This window comes from Dendrobates tinctorius, unplaced genomic scaffold (genome assembly GCF_039654945.1).
Source record: "Dendrobates tinctorius isolate UK_male_01 unplaced genomic scaffold, ASM3965494v1 ptg000069l, whole genome shotgun sequence".
NCBI lineage: Eukaryota > Metazoa > Chordata > Amphibia > Anura > Dendrobatidae > Dendrobates > Dendrobates tinctorius.
The window spans coordinates 27,959,051-27,981,982 of record NW_027361737.1 but is presented as its reverse complement, the minus strand read 5'-3'; the positions used below and the strand labels follow the sequence as shown (position 1 = coordinate 27,981,982).

General features: G+C 44.0%; 1 protein-coding gene across 1 annotated transcript in view; it reads right to left on the bottom strand.

The window, feature by feature from the left end:
- The window catches only part of LOC141095317 (claudin-10-like), a 120,662-nt gene extending 99,138 nt beyond the window's left edge, over positions 1-21,524 (bottom strand). The window contains exons 1-2 of the mRNA XM_073581282.1: positions 21,390-21,524; positions 20,669-20,914 (exon numbers count right to left, since the gene is read on the bottom strand). Of these exons, the coding sequence (XP_073437383.1) occupies positions 20,669-20,888 (220 nt within the window). The 5' untranslated portion in view covers positions 20,889-20,914; positions 21,390-21,524. The remainder of the gene's footprint in view (positions 1-20,668; positions 20,915-21,389) is intronic.
- Positions 21,525-22,932: the final 1,408 nt, after the last annotated feature.

Here is a 22,932-nt window from a genome sequence, read left to right as displayed (position 1 = left end):
ATCCTGGTTTCCTTAAATGCCTCCTATTCTTCCCTCTTTTCAGAATTGTTAACAACTGTGCTTTGAGAATTTCATTTTTCAAGATTTCCCATCCTTCCTGGACATTTTTGTCTTTAAGGATATCCAGCCATTGGATCCCTCCAATTCTCTTTCTGAATCCCTTAAAATCTGCCTTTCTGAAATCTAACCTTAACGTCTGAGTCTTCACAGGTCTTCCGCCTCTAGTTATCCAAAATTCTAAAAAAGCATGGCCGCTACCTCCTAGGGTCCCAGCCACTTTTACCTCAACCATTTCCTCCCTGTTTATAAGGATTAGATCCAAGGTAGCAGTTCTCCTTGTTTTCTCCCTTACCTTTTGGAAGATAAAGTTGTCAGCAAGAGAGGATAAGAATTTCCTTGATCTGTTAGTTTTGCCTGAGAGAGATTCCCAACAAATGTCTGGATAGTTGAAATCTCCCATGACAACTATGTCATATTTTTTGGAGAACTTGGCCATTTGATGCATAAAGAGTTCATCCATATCTTCAGCTTGCACAGGCGGCCTGTAGTAAATGCCTACAATGGTGTCCTTTCCATTGTTCTGTCCTTGTATTCTTACCCAAACAGTTTCCACAGAACTCCCAGTCTCTGAAGCTTCAATCTTCAGACTTCAAACTTGGCCCCTTTCTGGACCACCACCCCACTTTGGGTTGCCGCCCCCTCCCGGGACTCCACCACTTTTTGGGTTACCACCCCGCTTTGGGTCACCGCCCCCTTCTGGGACTCCACCCCCTTTCGGGATCTCCCCATGTCCGTTAAACCGGTCTTCTCAGACCACAGTTCACACAACACAGTTTGTCTTAACGATACCACACAAGTCCTTGTTGGCACCACCACAGCTCCTGCTGTCACCGATCACCGACACCACCAGCTGCTGTTCACACACAGCGGCTGGAGTCACTGCAGCTCCTGCTGCGCCGTCGTCGTGGACCCGCCGATCCACCGGAAGCCGCTTTTCACCTTCGTAACCCCGCCGAGTTACCGGAAGCCGCTTGTCACCTTCGTGACCCCACTGAGCGACATCAAGCCGCTTGTCACCTTCTTGACTCCCACTGAGCCACCGCAGGCTGAGTTGAGAAAAGAAAAGAAAAACACTACACAAAAAACTCAAAAACTCACGTGTCCTTTCTGTGTGCTATTCAGGACGTACCGTCTCCGCCTGAGACCGTCCAACACACTGGGTGCACCGGGTGCTATTCAGGGAGCGACCCTCCTCCCAGGGTTTCCCAACACGCCAGCCACACCAACACAAAGCTCCCGTGTCCTGTCTGTGGGCTATTCAGGATGCACCATCTCCGCCTGAGACAGTCCAACACACAGGGCGCATCGGGTGCTATTCAGGGAGCCGACCCTCTTTCCAGGGTTTCCCAACACACCGGCCTCACCAGGTCCAGAGGCTTAGCAGGTGCTATTCAGGATAGCCGTCTCGGCCTGAGACTGCCCAACACTTACGCCTCACCAGGTCCAAGGTCATACCACGTGCTCCAGGGCTCTTCCCAAAACTGACCCTCCAGGACCTTGCTCACTGAACCCTCCAGGAACACAGTCTTTACCAATGACCCAGGTCAGTACACCACGAACACCAGTTCGTTGCCTGTGCCGGCCACACAGGTCCTTGGATACCTCTTCTCCTCAGAGGCACCCTATAGCAATCACCAGTCTCTTGCTCACTGAGCCCAGTCAGTAAAACACGTTTTTTTATTTTCTCTTTCACGAGCGTCACCTGCTGGCCGCGCAGGTTCTCGGACCCCGCTTTGGGTCACCGCCCCCTTCTGGGACTCCACCCCCTTTCGGGATCTCCCCATGTCCGTTAAACCGGTCTTCTCAGACCACAGTTCACACAACACAGTTTGTCTTAACGATACCACACAAGTCCTTGTTGGCACCACCACAGCTCCTGCTGTCACCGATCACCGACACCACCAGCTGCTGTTCACACACAGCGGCTGGAGTCACTGCAGCTCCTGCTGCGCCGTCGTCGTGGACCCGCCGATCCACCGGAAGCCGCTTGTCACCTTCGTAACCCCGCCGAGTTACCGGAAGCCGCTTGTCACCTTCGTGACCCCACTGAGCGACATCAAGCCGCTTGTCACCTTCTTGACTCCCACTGAGCCACCGCAGGCTGAGTTGAGAAAAGAAAAGAAAAACACTACACAAAAAACTCAAAAACTCACGTGTCCTTTCTGTGTGCTATTCAGGACGTACCGTCTCCGCCTGAGACCGTCCAACACACTGGGTGCACCGGGTGCTATTCAGGGAGCGACCCTCCTCCCAGGGTTTCCCAACACGCCAGCCACACCAACACAAAGCTCCCGTGTCCTGTCTGTGGGCTATTCAGGATGCACCATCTCCGCCTGAGACAGTCCAACACACAGGGCGCATCGGGTGCTATTCAGGGAGCCGACCCTCTTTCCAGGGTTTCCCAACACACCGGCCTCACCAGGTCCAGAGGCTTAGCAGGTGCTATTCAGGATAGCCGTCTCGGCCTGAGACTGCCCAACACTTACGCCTCACCAGGTCCAAGGTCATACCACGTGCTCCAGGGCTCTTCCCAAAACTGACCCTCCAGGACCTTGCTCACTGAACCCTCCAGGAACACAGTCTTTACCAATGACCCAGGTCAGTACACCACGAACACCAGTTCGTTGCCTGTGCCGGCCACACAGGTCCTTGGATACCTCTTCTCCTCAGAGGCACCCTATAGCAATCACCAGTCTCTTGCTCACTGAGCCCAGTCAGTAAAACACGTTTTTTTATTTTCTCTTTCACGAGCGTCACCTGCTGGCCGCGCAGGTTCTCGGACCCCTCTACCGCAGAGGTGTCCTATCAGTCTCTTTCTCCTGGGGAAATGGCCGCACTGGGCTCACCGATCCGGACAGTGCCTTACTCACTAGTCCGCCCCACGGTTCCAGAACCACAGCCGTGCAGTGGCTTCACCAACCGTCAGCCTTCCTGGCTCAGCGTTGCCAGCACTGCAACATGCACTTTTTGCAAACCGTTGCCCTTAGCAACCGACTTTGCAGTTCTCTTCCGTTGCTCCCAGCAACAAGGCTACAACATTGCCCATTGCTTTCTCCACTAAATGTGAGGTAGTGCTGTCATTTACTTAGGGGATTCTCGCTTGCAGCGAACAAAAACCAGTTCCGGCATGGATTTTCCATCAAATCATACAGTGCTTGCGGTTTATTCACGCCTCATAAACCACAGCAGCAACAGAAAGTTCACTTAATAGCATTACCAGCATAGCGTCCATAATAATGCTTCACTCTTATTATCAATGTCCAGTACGCAGGCTCACTTAGCCTCACAGTTATCTCACCCACGTCAGGGTCTCCACACGGTTCCTTCATTCAGGCTGCAGACGTCCATATCCCTCCAGCGAACTCTCAAGCTCTGGCAGCCATTACACACACACAGCCACACACAGGCTGTTAGCCAGGAGACAGTCCTGCGCACAGGACCTTCCGCTCTGGACCAACCAGGTCCCTGCATCCACCACATGTGACCTACCCTGGCCACATAATATGGTCTATAGCCATGCCCACTGGGTCACATGAGTATGACCTCATCACAGGTCCTGCACACACTCACATAGCTTTTTAATGCAGGCGTTTTCAGACACACCCCTGGGTGGGTTTGTAGGTAACTGGAGCGCCAACTCCCAAGTTACCTAGAGACTTCTCCCTTATACCTTGAAATAACACCTCAGTAATACCATAGCTGATCAATACGCATAACTAATTTTCCATCTCAAAGCCACCCCCTTTGAGATACACAACCACTTATCCTCTCCCTTGGAACCTCCACACAGCGCCCCCCTAGCGGACATAGTGGTTACTACACCACTATATATGGGGAAAAAAAATAGGCAGCACTCAAATTAAATGTGAAAACAGTGGATACTTTACTGATCCTCAGGTGGCACCTGAGGATCAGTAAAGTATCCACTGTTTTCACATTTAATTTGAGTGATGCCTATTTTTTTTTTCCTTTTTTTTTTTTCTTCTTTTGTTAATTTGGCTGTTTGGACACTGCTGAATAGGTTTTGCACCTACTATATTATTTTGGTAGTGCTGCCCTTTTTTCTTGATATATATATATATAGTAAAGTTCAGGTTCCTTGTGGTGGAGATGAGGCACATTTTCAACTGATTTATATTCTTCTGTTTTGCAGATAATTGGGATGCATGGTAAATTCATTTACAGCATTCTTACATAAGGTGAATTATTTCTTTCACCTTGAATTCTACAGATCTGAGCTCAAGGCTCTATTTACCATTCAGAGATTTATAGAATCAGCTTTTCCCCTCACTGTATGTATCTTGAAGAAGAGAATATAACCAGATTTTGAGCTTACTATTGTAAAATTAAAGTAAAACCTGTGTGGCTGAAAATATTAGTCTTATAGTGTAATCTGCTGTCATTTATTGTGTTTTTTACATAATTGATGTCTTTTTTAAAAGTCTTTGTTTTACTGTGTTCACACATTGTGGTTTAATTTTTCCCCCCACAATTGTGGTAGATCTGCAAAGTTTTTCTGTGATTTGGGAAAATCATGCCACAGCGATCTATTTCTTTTTCCATGGATGGAAAAATATTTTTTCAGGAGCATGTAAGATGGAGGTCTGATGTTCTCCTTGAAAGAAATTGTTGTTGACCTCATTGGTTAAATAAAATGCCATTTCATTTTCACACTATAGCAGCATAAATCTCTTGATAGTTACAAGTCTCATACAACACACAATGGGGAGTCCTATTTCCCTTGTTGGTTACTGTTAACTCCTGCGATGATGTCTTGTTCCATGTGACTGCATAGTCTTTGCACATATGGGTCGCCCTCACACCCAGGGCAGCTGGGTACCCGGTACCGGGCCGGTGTCAGGGGGGATGTGTCACAGCAGCAGTGACCCGGTCCGTGGCCCTGGGCGCCCAATATCAATGGCGGTGATGTTAATAGTGTAATAGTTTATTTAGATGGTTCGTGACGCCACCAGTGATGTTTGGCAAGTAAGATGTTGAGCCAATGCTGCGTGCAGATCCACTGGGACTGATTGTGTGGTGCAGCAAAGATGGTGTAGCTCCCCACAGGTGGAGCTGTAGTCCCAGGGCAGTGTGGGTGCAATGGATGAGGAGAGGCGCAGAATGGTATAGATGCTGGTAACCAAATGTAGCGGTGCTGAAGGTGTTAGCGGCGAATGAATGGAGGACACCAGGGCTGCAGTTTCAAAGCTTTACTCACAGTTCGTGGTACCCACTGGTGCCTGCCTCCGTGCCGTGTCCTCCAGGGTAGAGACTCAATCAACCTCCGGGGCAAATCAGGGTTCTCCACTCTAACACTCCGCCAACATGTACCGTTCTTGAACGACTCCTCTATTGCGCCTTTAGTGTGAGGCACTCCAGTACCGTGGTACTCTGAAGTTCCTCCTGTTAGATGTTCCTAACAACTCTACTTGTATGACACAGCTGTAGCCTCTATCGGGGACTCCCTTCTCAGAAGTCCTGGCTCTCTATCCAGTTGCTGTTGTGTCCCAAGTCTTTGATGGGAGTAGTGCATTTACAGCCAACTACTCCACCGGTGTCTGCTGCAGAACCATAAGTGTCCATACAACCTCGGACACCGGGCCCCGGCCTTGCGCTGAGAACCTATAGGCAGGGTTCCTCTTCCAACTCCTCTCTCTTCCACGCTGTTCCTTCTCTCTCTTATGGAAGCTTATTTTGCAGGTCTACGTCTTTCTCCTCTTCTCTTTCCCGTGCCAGCTGGCTCAGATCACTGAGGCAGCTGCAGCACTCTTTCTAAACTGAACTCAAACTGAACTCAAAACTAACTTCAGAACTGAACTCCTCTCGCCTGACCTCCTGTCAGACTGACCTACAATTCTCAACTTTCCCTCTCTTTTATACTAACTCCACCCACCTCCCAGCACATCTCGTGTTACGAAGCAGGGTTCCACGAAGGGTGCTCTGCTACCCCCAGCCTGAAGCTGCTAGGCGGACCTACTGAACTATCCTGTGTGTGGGATGTAGATGTTGGAGTATGGAAAGGAGTTCCCAACTTACCTAGGCGGTGGGGCACTACACCTTGGGAGAAGGTGCAGTACCTCTGTGGTGACTGAGCCTCAGGGGCACCACACATGATTCATGTTGGCTGAAGATTTGCTGTGTGGATTTCCCAGTGGCAAATCCGCAGCGAAAAACTATAACACGATAGATAATATTGTCAAATTGTATCAATGTGATTAAACGGCAATGGTCAGGGCTAGCTTCAATTGCTGCTGTTAGGGGCAGGTGCCATTGTGGGAGGAACGGCCCCCGTCGAGTGTCCGGGCCGGAACCAAGGGAGCCGTCATCTGGGTTCCGGGGGAAACTGTCCCTGGGGGGGCAGAATTCAGGGACGGACCGTTGGGACAGACAGGTGGGCTGGGGGAAGGACCAGTACAAAAGAGATGGGGAATTCCCGGAACCATGAGTCAGCAGCCCGACACAGAGACAGCAGGAGACCATGGGAGTGGCTGAAATCGAGAGCGACTCACCAGTGCCAGGGGGGACGCTCACCGAGGACTCCAGAAGGATGGTACTGAGGCGGTTATCTGGGACTTGCTGCCCCGCTCCAGCCCGCGGCCACTGCGGCCCCAGTTCAACCCGCGGCCGCTGCCGCCTCTCCACAGCCTGCGGCTGCAGCCTACCCGCGGTCACCCGCGGCCGCCTCGCCCCGGCCCGTGACAGCAGCCTGTTCCCCGCCACCTGCAGCCGCCCTGTTCTCAGCAGTGGCCGCAGCAAGTGCAGTACCGCCGGCGGCCACCACTGTCCCGCTCCAGGCCGCAGCAGGGGCCGGGCCTCTGCTGACCGCGGACCCTCCGTCGCAGCCGTTAGCTGCGCAGGTGGCCTGTCATTCGCCACCACACATCGCTGCCGCTTGCCCCAGGGCAGGGGCTGCGACCCAAGCGTCCAAGGACCCCGCCGGAGCCTGTGGGGCGCCAGTGTCATCAGCGTGCCGGAGTGCGCGAAGACTTCGTCATCGCCTCAGCAACTGGGCCCAGCAACTACTACGCCGAAAGACCACCAACCCGAAAGGCGAGGGACATCTGGACGGCTAAGTTGACTTTATAATTAAGGACCCGTAGTCGGCCATACTGCGGCCCTATAGTGACCGGCTATTGCCGGAAGTTGTCGTGTTCTACCAGTTTGTGTGTGCTTGTATAGAACCACTGCGAGGGCAACCCGTGTTACACCTTTTTGGTGATCAGGCCGGGACTGAGGAAAGTTCCCTCTAGTCTTATAAACGTTAATACAGAAAACACCTAATTCTCTCGCGACTCGTCACTGCATCCTGCGTACCTGCGAACACCACACCATCTGTATGTCACAATCTGCATCTGCCCTGTGTGGAGTGAGCTTAGCCCCTAAGCCTGCTCCATACAGCCGCACTGTTACATTCTAGTTATGGCCCTCTCTTTTGATTACCCCTTAAAATGTCCACACAATGTGTCCAGTGTCAGCCATTACATGTGCTCAGTAGCTCAGTGCTAGTAGTCACACATGCTCAGAAGCTCAGTGCTATTGGTCACACATGCTCACTAGCTCAGTATCAGTGGTTGTAAATGCTCAGTAGCTCATTGCCAGGGGTCACACATGCTAACTAGCTCAGTGCAGTGGTCTCACATGGTCAATATCTCAATGACAGTGGGCACACATTCTCAGCAAATCAGTGCCAGTGGTCATACATGCTCAATATCTCAAAGACAGTCATCACACATGCTCAGTAACTCAGTGAAAGTCACCACACATACTCGGTAGCTCAGTGCAGTGGTCACACATGCTCAATAGCTCACTGTCAGTGGTCACACATACTCAGTAGCTCACTGCCAGTGGTCACACATGCTCAGTAGCTCACTGCCAGTGGTCACACATGCTCAGTAGCTCACTGCCAGTGGTCACACATGCTCAGTAGCTTAGTAAAACTGTATCACCAGGATCCTGTTGGGCTGATTTCTGCTATTGTACAGGTCCAGGTCACCCGATAGGAATTGGTATGCTACATAAAGCTTCCTCTCTAGAGAATAATAATAATAATTTTATTTCTATAGCGCCGACATATTCCGCAGCACTTTACATTTCAGAGGGGACTTGTACAGACGATAGACATTACAGCATAACAATAAACACAGATCAAAACAGATACCAAGAGGAATGAGTGCCCTGCTCGCAAGCTTACAATCTATGAGGAAAAGGGGAGACACGAAAGGTGGATCATAATGAACTGATAATAGTCCATGTGATTTATGCATTTTTTTTACTTTTCTATATATAGGAAAAGTTTAGATTTGATCTTTGTTTTGTAAAAAAAAAAAAGCCATGTGGCTGCCAATCACGCCACCCTGCCCGTGCTGGTCGGTGACCTCAGGCCAGGGCAGGCAGAAAATAAGTACATCCACCTGTATAAGTGAATGCTCGTCCCTCTTCTAATCTCTTAGTACAAACAGCACAAATGTAATTAATGTTTGACAGAATATTGATATTCAGCGAGACTGCTCTAATCCTTCAGTAAACACGCTCTGTCATAGTTTATGATATCGGGGGGTCACGTGAGTCATATTGCCTGGAGATTGACCAAAGGTTCAACAAAAGGAAGACTTTTTCCCTTATCGAGCAGCAGAGACAGTGGCACACCGAAACTGCGCCTACTCTGATGTGTCTAATAAACAAATGAGTCATTGTACGCCTGCCCACTCGAAAACACTGGTGGGGAAACTCCTAAAAGTTAGTGACATTACTAATATACAGCCTATGTTAGTAATCCGGTATGAGGGCATGTGCAGTCACGAAAGATGGAATTCGGGTGTGCTCATTTATTTGCTGCGTTATCCACATGAACACATGTTGTGGTCTGCAATGGACAACGATCTTTGGGCCTCATTTAGCCAACCTGTTTTTTGTTGCCTATAGCAACCAATCACAGCTCTGCATTCATTTCTTAAACTGCTTTGGTAAAATGAAAGCTGTGCTGTGATTGGTTGCTATGAGCCACAAATATAGTTTTTCTTTTAGACAGTTTTGATAAATCTGCCTCATAGTCGTATTTCACACTGCTAGTAAAAAGGGAGGGCTGAGAAATAATCAGTCTTATGTACGAAGATACCAGCCACAGGCCACGAGACACTCCCGGTCTCGTCCTCTTATCAGCCTTACGCTGTATATGTATAACCGGCACTACAATATGATATGTCCTACTTCAGCCCCAAACTAACATCTGTTAGGGTTACATACACAACAGCCATATACAGTGTATATCATATAAGTCAGTGATGTGCATGTGTCTGCAGATGACGACCAGGATTTAATCACTGGAATACTATAATCCAGCACTCATCAATTTAAAGGGGATGTCCTCTACTCAGGCAACATGTCTTTAAATATTATATAACCCAGAGTAACGGGGCCAGCGTAGGAAATGAGTATATGTTTTTTTTCTTTTACGCTGTGGAATATAGTATTTAGGACGGGGTTTTCCGAATAGTGGATAACCCCTTTAACAAGTGGGTGATCCATTTGTTGACATCAGTTGTATAATCTTGATCTAAAATGTAACAAAACTGAAGTTATATTATATAATCTAGCTTAGGACTCATGTACGACTGTATTTGGGATCTATAGCTCCGACTTTTAGGGGAGGATATGGTCCCCTTTGGAAATTCCTTATGGCAGAATATCAGGGCCGGCCCGAACGTATAGGCGAACTAGGCGGCCGCCTAGGGCGCCGACCCAAAGGGGGCGCCAGAGAAAAAATAGAAAAAATTATAAAAAATCTTTTCAAAAGGCAAAAAGTTTTAGGGATGGAAAGAAAAGTGTACATATTTAAGGGCAAATATGACGCAAGAGAGGTTGGTTGGGTTGGCAACAATTTCGATAGAATCTGAAGTTGCTAAACAAATTAATCACGGTGACTTAGTGTCATCCTTTTAAAAAAAAAGGCAAGGAAACAAAAATTTTAATTACCTATAGTCGTTTTTGTTTTGTGTTATTGATTACTTTGTATATATTTGTCCTATACAACTTCTCAGAAGATTAAAGAGTTAGGAGAGAGTTATTTAATCATTGTTGTTGTGGTTTATTTTGCTCCTAAATTTATATCCCAAGTTTTCATCTACTGCCAAGAATAGTAGGGGCGCAACAAAATAGTTTCGCCTAGGGCACCGTAATCTCTCGGGCCGGCCCTGCAGAATATGGAATTTTGTGGACTATATGAATTTTGGATTTATAGTGCACTCTGAACACCTCTTGCTGTAAAGCCTTAAACAGGTACTCGTATCTCATAGAGCGATAGCATATTGCTAAGTTATGCACTTTATGAATGGAGTGGATCTGACCTTTGGGACCCCGACTGATCCTGAAAATGGAGGGCTAATTGAATTGAATGAAACTATACTGCAGTCGTCTGTTCAAATATCTGGAGGACCCACAGCACTGAGGTTGGGCTTGGGTCATGAAGATTGCCCCCACCACCATTAGAAAGTGATAGAATACCCTATGTTATATGTTAGTAGCATTAACTTTATTAGATATTATGGGAACGAAGAAGAGCGAAATCGAAAGAGAGAAAATAGTAAGAGAGCTTGGCATAACAGAGTGCTAAAACTACATACTTTGTCTACAGTGACCTCTACGGTGACATACACTGCTAATTTAAATAAATACAAAATGTATAATATACATATTATTCTGTTTTGGCTATTGCTACACAGAAGGTGAAATGCTAAGACAGGGCCAAGAAATATCTGAAGACAGATTTTATGGACTGATGAGATGAGAAAGACTTGACGGACCAGGTGGATGGGCCTCTGGTTGGATCAGTAATGGGCACACACCTCCACTTCAGCTCAGAAGCCAGCAAGGTGGAGGTGGGAATTGCTATGAGCTGGTGTTATTAAAGACAAACTAGTTGGATCTTTTTGGGTTGAAGATGGACATAAAATCAACTCCCAAAGCTACTGCAAGTTTTTAGAAGACACTTTCTTCAAGTCGTGGTACAGAAAACAGTCTGCATCTTTCAAGAAAACCATGATTTTTATGGAGGACAATTCTCCCACGCAGCATCGAAGTCTCCACTGCTCGGCTGCCAGTAAAGGCCTTAAAGATGAAGGCATAATTTGACGACCCCGTCCCCAACTGACCTAACCCTATAGAGAACTTGTGACCCTTCTTAAATGGGAGATTTATAGTAAAGGAGAACAGTCACCTCTATGATCAGTGTCTGGGAGTCTGGGGTTGGTGCTGCCCAAAAAGTTGATCAGCAACAGATTATGAAATCAACAAGACTCCATGGATGGAGCTTATGGCTGTTCTTAATAAGAAGGGAAGCTAAATTGGTCACTCATATATTTTTTTAAATGTCAGAAATGTATTTTTGTACATTTTTAATAGTTTTGTTATTATTCTTACTAGAACAGATGAAAACAAACAAACAATTGGAAAGGGAAAATTTTAGTTTTTCACTTAGTTGCCCAATAATTCTGCACATATAGATACCGTAACTGTTACTTTCTTAAATATTCAGGTTTTTTAACTCTATGGATTCATTGTTAGCACTGTAGATGTTCAATAATAAAATGAATTACAGTGGCTCAGTGGTCAGCACTAGTGATGGGCGACTGTACTTGTTACTCGAGATTTCCCGGGCATGCTCGGGTAAGCTCCGAGTATTTGGCGTGCTCGGAGATTTAGTTTCTGTTGCAGTAGCTGCATTAATGTATTTGCGGCTGCTGGACAGCCTGAATACATATGGGGATTCCCTAACAAACAGGCATTCCGCACATGTATTCAGGCTGTTTAGCAGCCACAAATCATGCAGCTACAGAAAGTAAATCTCCGAGCACATCCAAATATTCGGAGTTCACCCGATCATGCTCGGGAAATCTGGAGTAATGAGTATACTCGCTCATCACTAGTCAGCACTATTGCCTTGCAACTTTGGGGTCCTAGGTTCAGTTCCATTCTAACAGGGATAAGAGTCCCCGCTGATTTTTGCAGGTCCTAAAGCTCTGCGTCCCACTGGGGTCCTGGTTCAAATCCCACCAAGGACAACATCTGCAGGAATTTTTAGGTTCTCCTTTTGTGTTCTCTGGCTTCCTCCCATGCTCCAAAGACACAGTGATAGATTGTGAGACACAGTGGGGAAAGTGATGGTGAAGTGCTCTGGAAGGTAATGATGCTATATAAGAAAGTTAAATGAAATAAACCTTAATCATGAATTGATTGTATACATTTGTGTGTAATAATGTAGCGTACCTTTCCCAATTTAAATTGAATGTTTCCATTTATCACCATCTAGTGGTCATTACTAAGAATGCAATGGTTTAATTTTATTTCTTTGGAGGAAATGTACAACATATGATAAGGGATTTGATTTTGATATTTAGCGATTTTATGTTAAATGCTAGGAAAAAAAACTGTTCCCAGCATGAACATCATAAGTCTAAATGTTCTCTTTTGCCAACAGGAGCAGATGATATTAGGTTTGTTTGTGATAGGTTACCATGGAGACGCAAAGGTCTTCATAGGAGCTGTAGACAGAACAATTTATTTAAAAGTATTAGTAAGCTACTTTATATTTTAGATGCATTGAAGCAATTGTCATTATACACCTAGGCCTGCAAGGGGGCATCCTCTACATGTAGAGGACAAAAGGCTAAGGATGTGTGTCCACGATCAGGATATAGCAGCATTTTGGACCCAGTGTATTTTTCCTGCATCCAATATGCTGCATTCTAATCACGCAGGTAAATCCATGTGTATTTAGTGAACCATGCAGATTTGCTGCATCTAAGGAATGGCTATGGGTGAGACTAGCGTCTCCGCTGCAGATAATTCACATACTGCACATACTACAGTTCGTAAACCCGCGCCGTGTGTGAGCTAAATCCCATCCACTGTGCTTTTAAATGGAATCTGTCACCCTTTTTTTTGACTATTAGCTGCTGGCATTGACATCAGGGGCTTATCTACAGCATTCTGTAATGCTGTAGATAAGCCCCCGATGTAACCTGAAAGGGGTAGAGGGGCGGTCCAGTCCGATTGGTGTCGCGGTCTGGTCCGGTGCCTCCCATCTTCATACAATGCCGTCCTCTTCTTTCCTTCCTGTAGTGTCTCCGGCGCAGGCGCACTGCTCTGCCCTGTTGAGGGCAGAGCAGAATACTGCAGTGCGCAGGCACCAGACCTCTCCCAACGCCTGCGCACTGCAGGACTCTGCTCTGCCCTCAACAGGGCAGAGCAGTGCGCCTGCGCTGGAGCCACTACAGGAAGGAAGAGGACGGCATCGTATGAAGATGGGAGGCGCTGGATCGGACCGCGTCACCCATCGGACCGGACCGCCCCTCCGGTGAGTATAATCTAACGTGTTTTTCTTATCTTTCAGGTTACATCGGGGGCTTATCTACAGCATTACAGAATGCTGTTGATAAGCCTCTGATGTCAATGCCGGCAGCTGATAGTCCAAAAAAAGGGTGACAGATTCCCTTTAATGTAGAACACAGCATTTTTTTATGCAATGCAGGTGATCAGAGTCCAAAACGCCGCTTTTCCGGAGAATGGGCACGTACCCCTAATCATAACCATACAAAGGGATTCTTATCTCTAAGAGCAGTGAGACTATGGAACTCTCTGCCACATGATGTTGTAATCGTTGATTTACTGCAGAAGTACAAGGAGGGCCTGGATGTCTTTCTTGAAAAATATAATATTATAGGTCATGGGTGCTAGATTCTGTGACGGAACCAGTCTGATTGCCGTATGTGGAGTTGGGAAGGAATTTTCTCCCTAATATGGAGCAATTAGCATCTGGCTCTTGGAGTTGCTGCCTTCCTCTGGATCCACAAGTAAGGCCATAGGTTGAACTCAATGGACTTCTTCAACCTTAAAACCTATGAAGCTACGAATAAATTTGAAGCAAAAGTACACGTCTATTAATTCTGTATAGAAACTGTAAATCTAGCTTGCAATTATGGGGAAATGTGCATGATATTAATTTGTTTCACATTTAGTGATGAATGAACAAACTCTAAGCTTTAGGGGCAGATATCACTGGAAAGGTGTAGTGAAAAACTAAAATCCTCATGACATCTATTTTGAAGGAATGCCCGCTTTGGATAATTGACTCTTCTTTAATGGTGTCATTTGTTTCATTACAACTTAGATGCATCCATACATTTTTGACCCCTTTCATCATGTGATCCCATTGTGATCGTCAGGTCAACACATGCTCTCTTGTGTAGACAGGAGGTTGCTTTCAGACTTCCTGTGAAGTTACCTATCAAATTCTTTCTGGAAGCATTTTGATACCTTATCTCCCCAACCAGTTCCACCTACTTGCATGTTCCATGCAGATGGAGATATCATTTCTGCTTTGTATAAGAATGTATTGATAAAGTACATTGTCTAAATAGTGATTAGTTGAAGTTATAACATTTTCCTTGACTCATACTAACTGTCCATAAATTTAAGCACTGTATGCAGAATCTAATGAGTATTTCTAAAGGATACAGCTTTTCACTACCAAACACTGACATGGAAAAACTTATCACAAGCAGAAGGCAGGAGAGAAAAAAAATAAAGCTACATCACATAGAATACACTAAAACTCTGCAGTATATTCCTGGAGACAGCAGCTCTCCATTACTGCACTATTCAGTTGATGACATTAGATAGAAGGAAAACCAGTGTGACGAGACTGCACCATCTGGAAAGCCAGAGGCTTCATGGGAAATGTAGTCTTGCTTTGGAGAACCAAATCAGAGGATAAGACAGAACCAAGATATCAAACGACCCAGATATGGCTCATCAAATAAAAAGGTAGACAAAAGAGATAACTTACCCATACTCACCCCCTCTATTATTTTGTTAGTAATCGCCTATGCAGCACAATACGGACATAAAAAGGCTGGCATGCTGATTTAAGACGTTTATTTTTACCTTTAGGCTATTAATTCAAGCAATTCTGATATCTGCAGTAGAAATTTTGACAATTGCAAAAATGACCATTACAACAACAAAAAATGCATTGCTAATATTCTGCTCACAATCTGCAAATGTGAACACATCGTAAAGTTAATTTCCACATTTTAACACTATTTTAGAGCCAACTTTCCGTGTTTTAATTCTATAATGCACCTTTCTAGTGGTGGGAGCACTGCTTTTCTGATGCAGAGCTACAAATTTCGGCATAAGAATAAACCTCTAGACATAAAAGAAAAAAAAAACCATCACAGTCTCTGAGACCAGACAGGCCTATTTACATATAGTGTATGGCACATAATGATCACTGTCATTTCTATCAGTTAATAATGCCATTTGTTTGTTATGTAGATGGATATTTTACATAAATAGTGGTATGATTGACTATGCAAATGCCCTCAAATGATAATTGTAAAACAGAAATGTCTCATTTTGTATATAGAGCTCCTGTGTGTACATACAGACCTATGTGTCTCCATGGCAACAGACCACAAACAACCTCTGTGTAGTCAGGTCCCGCAGTCATATGCTATTCTCTATCTGACCCTCCTATTTTCCTAACCTACTGGTGTAAGTATCAAATTTATTGAGGAGTACGGTGGCTCATGGGTTCGAACTGTTGCTTTGCAGCGCTGAGGTCCTGGGTTCAAATCCCACCAAAAACAACATCTGCAAGAGTTTGTATGTTCTCCCCATGTTTGTGTGGGTTTCCTCCCACATTCCAAAGACATACTGATAGGGAATTGAGATTGTGAGCCCCAATGGGGACAGCGATGTCTGTAAAGCGCTGAGGAATGTGATGGTGCTATCTAAGCATAATAAATAAATACATTTCTGTAGACAGACTGTGAACAGGGTTTATTTCTAGTGTATAGGAGTCATATAGTTTTGCATACACCATCTAAATGTAGCTGAATCTGCTATATTGACAAAGTAACGTATTAAATTTAGTTTTTTTTCCATATTCATCATTTTTTATCTTTTTTTTAATGTCATTTATCATACACAATGTCTGTCTTCTTTACGCTGTGCCAGGTCTACGATCTTCCCTCCCATGCTCCGTTCACTGTTTAAAAGCCATTTCTATTCATCAGAGGAGAAATTGTGTAACGTAAACTTGCTAGTGATCCCGCTAAGGTACAAGTAGGAGGAAGTTACAATAAATCTGTAACATGAAATGAACTTCTTCTACCTGTGTTTGACTCTGGCATCTTTAAAATGTGTGAAATTTATTCATAGCTTTTGATAAATATTTTAGCCGCGCTAATAAAACATCTGCTGATAAATATTTCACCTTTATTAGGTGCGAAATTCTAAACAGAACATTAATGATTCCACAGCGAGAGGCAAAACATTCACAGTTTTAGCAACTTGTTTTTATAAGTTTTCCTTTCTTAAAGGATCATTTACAGGGCTTTTGCACTTTTATACACAGTGGGTACGGAAAGTATTCAGGCCCCTTTAACTTTTTCACTCTTTGCAGCCATTTGGTAAATTCAAAAAAGTTCATTTTTTTCTCATTAATGTACACTCTCCACCCCATCTTGTTTGAAAAAAAAAAAAAAAAAAGAAAGAAATTTTTGCAAATTTATTAAAAAAGTAAAACTGAAATATCACAGTCATAAGTATTCAGACCCTTTGCTCAGTATTGGTAGAAGCCCCCTTTTGATCTAATACAGCCATGAGTCTTCTTGGGAATGATGCAACAAGTTTTTCACACCTGGATTTGGGGATCCTCTGCCATTCTTCCTTGCAGTTCCGTCAGGTTGGATGGTGAACGTTGGTGGACAGCCATTTTCAGGTCTTTCCACAGACGCTCAATTGGGTTTAGATCAGGACTCTGGCTGGGCCAGTCAAGAATGGTCACAGAGTTGTTCTGAAGCCATTCCTTTGTTATTTTAGCTGTGTGCTTAGGGTCATTGTCTTGGAAGGTGAACCTTCGGCCAAGTCTGAGGTCCAGAGCACTCTGGAAGAGGTTTTCATCCAGGATATCGCTGTACTTGGCCGCAGTCATGTTTCCTTCAATTGCAACCAGTCGTCCTCTCTATGCAGCTAAAAAAAAACTCCCATAGCATGATACTGCCACCACCATGTTTCACTGTTGGGATTGTATTGGGCAGGTGATGAGCAGTGCCCGGTTTTCTCCACACTTACTGCTTAGAATTATCACCAAAAAGTTCTATCTTCGTCTCTTCAAACCAGAGAATCTTATTTCTCATAGTCTGGGAGTTCTTCATGTGGTTTTTAGCAAACTCTATGCGGGCTTTCACATGTCTGGCACTGAGGAGAGGCTTCTTTCGGGCCACTCTGCCATAAAGGTCCGACTGGTGGACGGCTGCAGTGATAGTTGACTTTGTGGAACTTTCTCCCATCTCCCTACTGCATCTGTGGTGCTCAGCCAGTAATCATGGGGTTCTTCTTTATCTCTCTCACCAAGGATCTTCTCCCACGATTGCTCAGTTTGGCTGGATGGCCAGGTCTTGGAAGACTTCTGGTGGTCCCAAACCTCTTCTATTTAAGGATTATGGAGGCCACTGTGCTCTTAGGAACCTAGAGTACTGCAAAAATTCTTCTGTAACCTTGGCCAGATCTGTGCCCTGCCCCAATTCTGTCTCTGAGCTCCTTGGCCAGTTCTTTTGACCACATGATTCTCATTTGGTCTGACATGCACTGTGAGCTCTTATATAGACAGGTGTGTGCCTCTACAAATCAAGTCCTATCAGTTTAATTAAACACAGCTGGACTCCAATGAAGGTGTAGAACCATCTCAGGGAGGATCACAAGGAAATGGACAGTATGTGACTTACATATGAGTGTCTGAGCAAAGGGTATGAATACTTATGACCACGTGATATTTCAGTTTTTCTTTTATAATAAATTTGCAAAATGTTCTATATTTCTGTTTTTTTTTCCATTCAAGATGGGGTACAGAGTGTACATTAATGAGAAAAAAATGAACTTTTTTGAATTTACCAAATGGCTGCAATGAAGCAAAAAGTGAAAAATTTAATGGGGTCTGAATACTTTCCATACCCACTGTAGGTGGTTGAAATGTAATTAGAGAGAAGAAAATACTTAGGCTTGACTACCTAAAGAAACATTGAAAAGGAGTCATTTAGACAGGTAATCCTCCTCCAGAGAATGGCTAGTAAGCACAGAATGTGATGGAACTGGAAATCTCTCAGAGGAACTGTAGTCTGGATTCAAAGGGTTTCATCTCAAAGAGGTGGTCTTTAGAAGAGGTATATTATTGTTGTGTACCGTTTAGTTATCCTTAGACACAGCTGTAAGAAACTGAAGTTAGGTGCAAGAGCTGTGTAGATCAGAGGTTTGCTCTTCTTCTTTAGAAGAGGGTTGTAAAGAGTGACAAAGAGAAAATAAGAAGGAGGACACAAGGAGTTATAGAGGGAAGAGAAGATAAGTGATAAGTATACAAAAGCCAAGGAAATAAGAGAAATAAATGTGTGTACAGGAGATAAGAGAATGGAATTGAGGCAGGAGAGCTATAGGGAGAGACAGTAAGACAGTAGAGGAAGAGTACAAATGGTAGGCAGAAGGGAACTAAAGACTGGTGAGGAGCAAGAGTACAGAACAGGAGGAAGAGGGAGTCAGAATGGTAAAAAAGTGGAGTATAAAAAGAATGGGAGAAAGACAATGAGAAGAAAGAGGGAACGTGAGAGAGGATTAATGACAGAAAGGAGAATGATAAGTGAAATATGGGGAATAAAAGGGGCAGGGGAAGTCAATAGAGACAAAGTGAAGAAAAGAAAAAAAAAAAGAAAAGAAGGAAGAAAAAGAAAGAGAAAAAGAAAGAAAGAGAAAAATAAAGAATGAACGAAAGAAAGAGAAAGGGAGAAAGAAAGGAAGAAAGAAATAAAGAAAAAGATAAAAAGTAAGGGAGGGAAAATTCTGGGTGGTAGAAGAAAAGAGAATGAAAGCAGAGAGAGGTATGGGAAGGCAGCGGCAGAGCAAGGAAGTGAAAGTGTGTTATAGTCATCCATGTATCTGTCTATGGGGAGAAAAGGGTCCTCTGACCTCGATTCCGTGATTCATGATGGCTGCCGTCCCCATAGAATTCAGTGAAGAGCTCGGCACTTGCATGCAGCCTCTCAGTTTAAGTCATAAGGAGATAAAGAAAGGACAGAGTCAGCATGGGTTTGTAACTAATAAGTCATGACAGACTAACTTAATTTCCTTCTATGACGGAATCACTGATTGGGTGGATCAAGGAAATGCTGTAGATATAGTATATCTTGACTTCAGCAAAGCATTTGACAAAGTATCTCATACAATCCTTATTGAAAAAATGGCTAAGTATGGAATGGACAAGGCAACTGTTAGGTGGATTCATAACTGGCTTAGTGATCGGACCCAAAGAGTGGTCGTAAATGGCTGCACATCCAGTTGGAAGAATGTCTCAAGTGGGGTACCACAGGGCTCTGTCCTGGGCCCTGTATTGTTCAACATCTTTATCAATGATTTAGATGAAGGAATTGAGGGTAAACTGATTAAATTGCTGAGGACACAAAGCTAGGAGGGATAGCTAATACTAGAGAAGAGAGAGGATTCAAAAAGATATAAATAAACTGGAGCAGTGGGCAGCAACTAACAGAATGGTTTTTAACAGGGAAAAATGCAAGTACTACATCTGGGCAATAAAAATGAAAAAAGCATATACAGAATGGGAGGAATAGGGCTAAGCAACAGCACATGTGAAAAAGACTTGGGTATACTTATAGATCACAGACTGAATATGAGGATGTATTAACAGAAGCATACAGTCTAGATCACGTGAAGTCATTATTGCCCTCTACTCCTCTTTGGTCAGACTTCATCTGGAATATTGTGTCCAGTTTTGGGCACCACATTTTAAAAAAACACATCAACAAACTGGAGCAAGTTCAGAAAAGAGCGACCAGAATGGTGACCGGTCTGCAAACCCTGTCTTATGAGGAAAGGTTGCAGGATTTGGGAATGTTTAGTTTGCAAAAGAGAAGACTGAGAGGAGACTTAATAGCTGTCTACAAATATCTAAAGGGCTGTCACATTGTAGAAGGATCAACTTTATTCTCATTTGCACAAGGAAAGACTAGAAGCAATGGGATGAAACTGAATGGGAGGAGACACAGATTAGATATTAGAAAAAACTTTTTGACAGTTAGAGTGATCAATGAGTGGAACAGGCTGCCACGAGAAGTGGTGAGTTCTCCTTCAATGGAAGCCTTCAAACAGAGGCTGGACAGACATCTGACTGGGATGATTTAGCGAATCCTGCTTTGAGCAGGGGGTTGGACCAGATGGCCCAGGAAGTCCCTTCCAACTCTACGATTCTATGATTCTATGAGTGAATCCTGCATTGAGCAGGGGGTTGGACCAGATGGCCCAGGAGGTCACTTCCAACTCTACCATTCTATTATTCTATGATTCTATGATTCTATGACTAATCAAGCAGATATTGGGACAGAAAAGGGTTATATACACAAGGTACTATGAATAAAAACTGTCATAACTCAGTAATTAGACGACTCATCAACAGATCGATGTTTCTATGGTACGTTCTAGGATATGTGACTTACTTGGCTCAGATATTACAGCTATAATAAACTTGCCAGCTAACAATACTTACGTGGTAAACTGAAGAGAGACGAGAACTTCTTGCATTGTACGGAGCCCGTAGACGTGCCTACACAATGCATCCAAAGCCCTTCAAATATGGACGTTGAGGTAATGATAGTACCGCTGCTACTGGAGGTTCTCCATTTAAGGGACACAGTGGACACGAGGGTACAAGTCATCCCCCCCATAGCAAGTAACATAGCACAGACCTGGTAAGGAGTCCTACTCATGATGTGGATGTGGAAATCCTGGGATCCTAAACATGCATACACCAAGAATCAGTTATCCCATTCTTAGTACAATTTTTATTATATAATGATCCCTTATAACATGAAATCATTGAGGTATGTAGCTGCAGGAGCAACCAGATAATATAACATGGATGTGAATAGGACTCTGTGCACATTAATATTTTTGGATTTCAGGGTTCAAGCAATACTTGCTGACACAAATACGAGAACACCAGTGAAACCTGACAGACCCTCGTTCATGCCAGTCCCTGTTAGAGGGGTGTCATATCTTTAATCCAATCTATGTAAAAAACCATACGCACATTAATATGAAAAGTCAGCAAAGCTGGCTGCTAAGACCATGCAATAAAGGGTGTCAGCAGAATCAAAGCCTTCAATAGAATTAATGTGGGAAAAATAGCTTTAGTTTACTGGTTGTTTAATGTGAAGAACCTCTAGAGAGTCTCTATAATTATCTGGCGCGTTAATATTAGGACTCACCTTAGAAATTGCAGTTTTTCTATGTATCATCCACTATGGATAGAAGGACTTTGCTACTCTCCAGCAGCTCCGAGAAATCTGCTGTGGTCACAATTTGTTTTGCCTCAGAAGGCGGCCTGGGGTTAAACATCAGAGACCTCAATGTCAGTTTACTTTACAGTTACACTCCACACTACCTAAATAGCATAGTCAAACCCTATGTTGCAATGCCAGTCAACTACACAGCTACGTCAGCTGTATAATGGGTCTATCGTCCACATAAGTACTGGAAGACCTCCTTTAAATTATATATATATATATATATATATATATATATATATATATAGAGAGAGAGAGAGAGAGAGAGTGTCTATATACTTGTATAATGCTTGTAAGGAGAGAAAATTCCAAAATTGTAGGAAGCATAAGTAACTCCAACTTTTCCTCCATAGTAACTGATCTGTGATATCAGAATTTGGGGAAAAAAGTGTCTACTGTACATGATATACTGTTGTATTCCTGCGTATTAAAGTTAAAATTTGATTCACAGTGAATCAATTGATTGTGAATTCCAATACTCCAAAGCCTCTAATTATCTGTAAATGATGTGTGTAACACTCTGGCATGTCCTAGGGTTGGATCCAGTGCCTTACGAGCTCTTTAACATGCAAATTGTCTCTTCAAAGAGGAAGAGCACTTGAACTCTAGTGCCACCTGTAGGAAGTAGTGATCCTACAAGTCATTATTAACCCTTTAACGAGCCTTGACATATGACTTTGGATAAAAGCCAAATTGTAGACAGCATTTCGGGGTATTGCCCCTCATCAGTGCAAAGAATGAGATCTGATTTGGTTGCATGAGAGACTAAGACTGGGATCTAAGTGGTAAGGTTTCTCCTTGTGGAGAGTGACATGCCAGGTCTGGCACATCAGTATGAGGAGACCTAAATGACTTGCATACTTCTATGGGAAATTAAATATGCAAATGTCCTATTCCTCTCTAAAGAAGGTAAACATATGTACAGAAAGCAAAATGCAGCAGGCCGCCATATAGGTTTGGCGTGTACAGATGAACAATATGAGAAGTAAACCAGGTGTGCTATAAAAATTGTTTGTGACACACAGACTTTATGAGGTAGTAAGTTGCAGTTAAATGTCTGTATTTTGGGGAGTTTTCTTTGTTTTTTGTTTTTTTTAAGAAATAATAATTCCTACTTTCACAATAAGGGTTTCACAAGAAACACAGAACTCAGTGAAAGTAATTTGTGACAAACAAGCACACCTTCTCTGTTTTTTTATGTAAAACATATTGTGCTGTCTTGCTGCAGCTTTCCAGTACATTAAGAAGGAAGAAGAAAAATGTTTATTTTATATGCAGCATGACAGATGCCAGCAACACCATATTACTGATCAATTACACTGAGACTGTCACTGCTGCTGCCACCTCTCTTATCTCTATCTCCCCCTATCAACTGAATCACTGTATTATTCACAGACTACTTCACTTATCTTCCGTGCTGCAGCTGTACATGACCTTAGTGAAGTATTTGCTACATTCCCTGCCT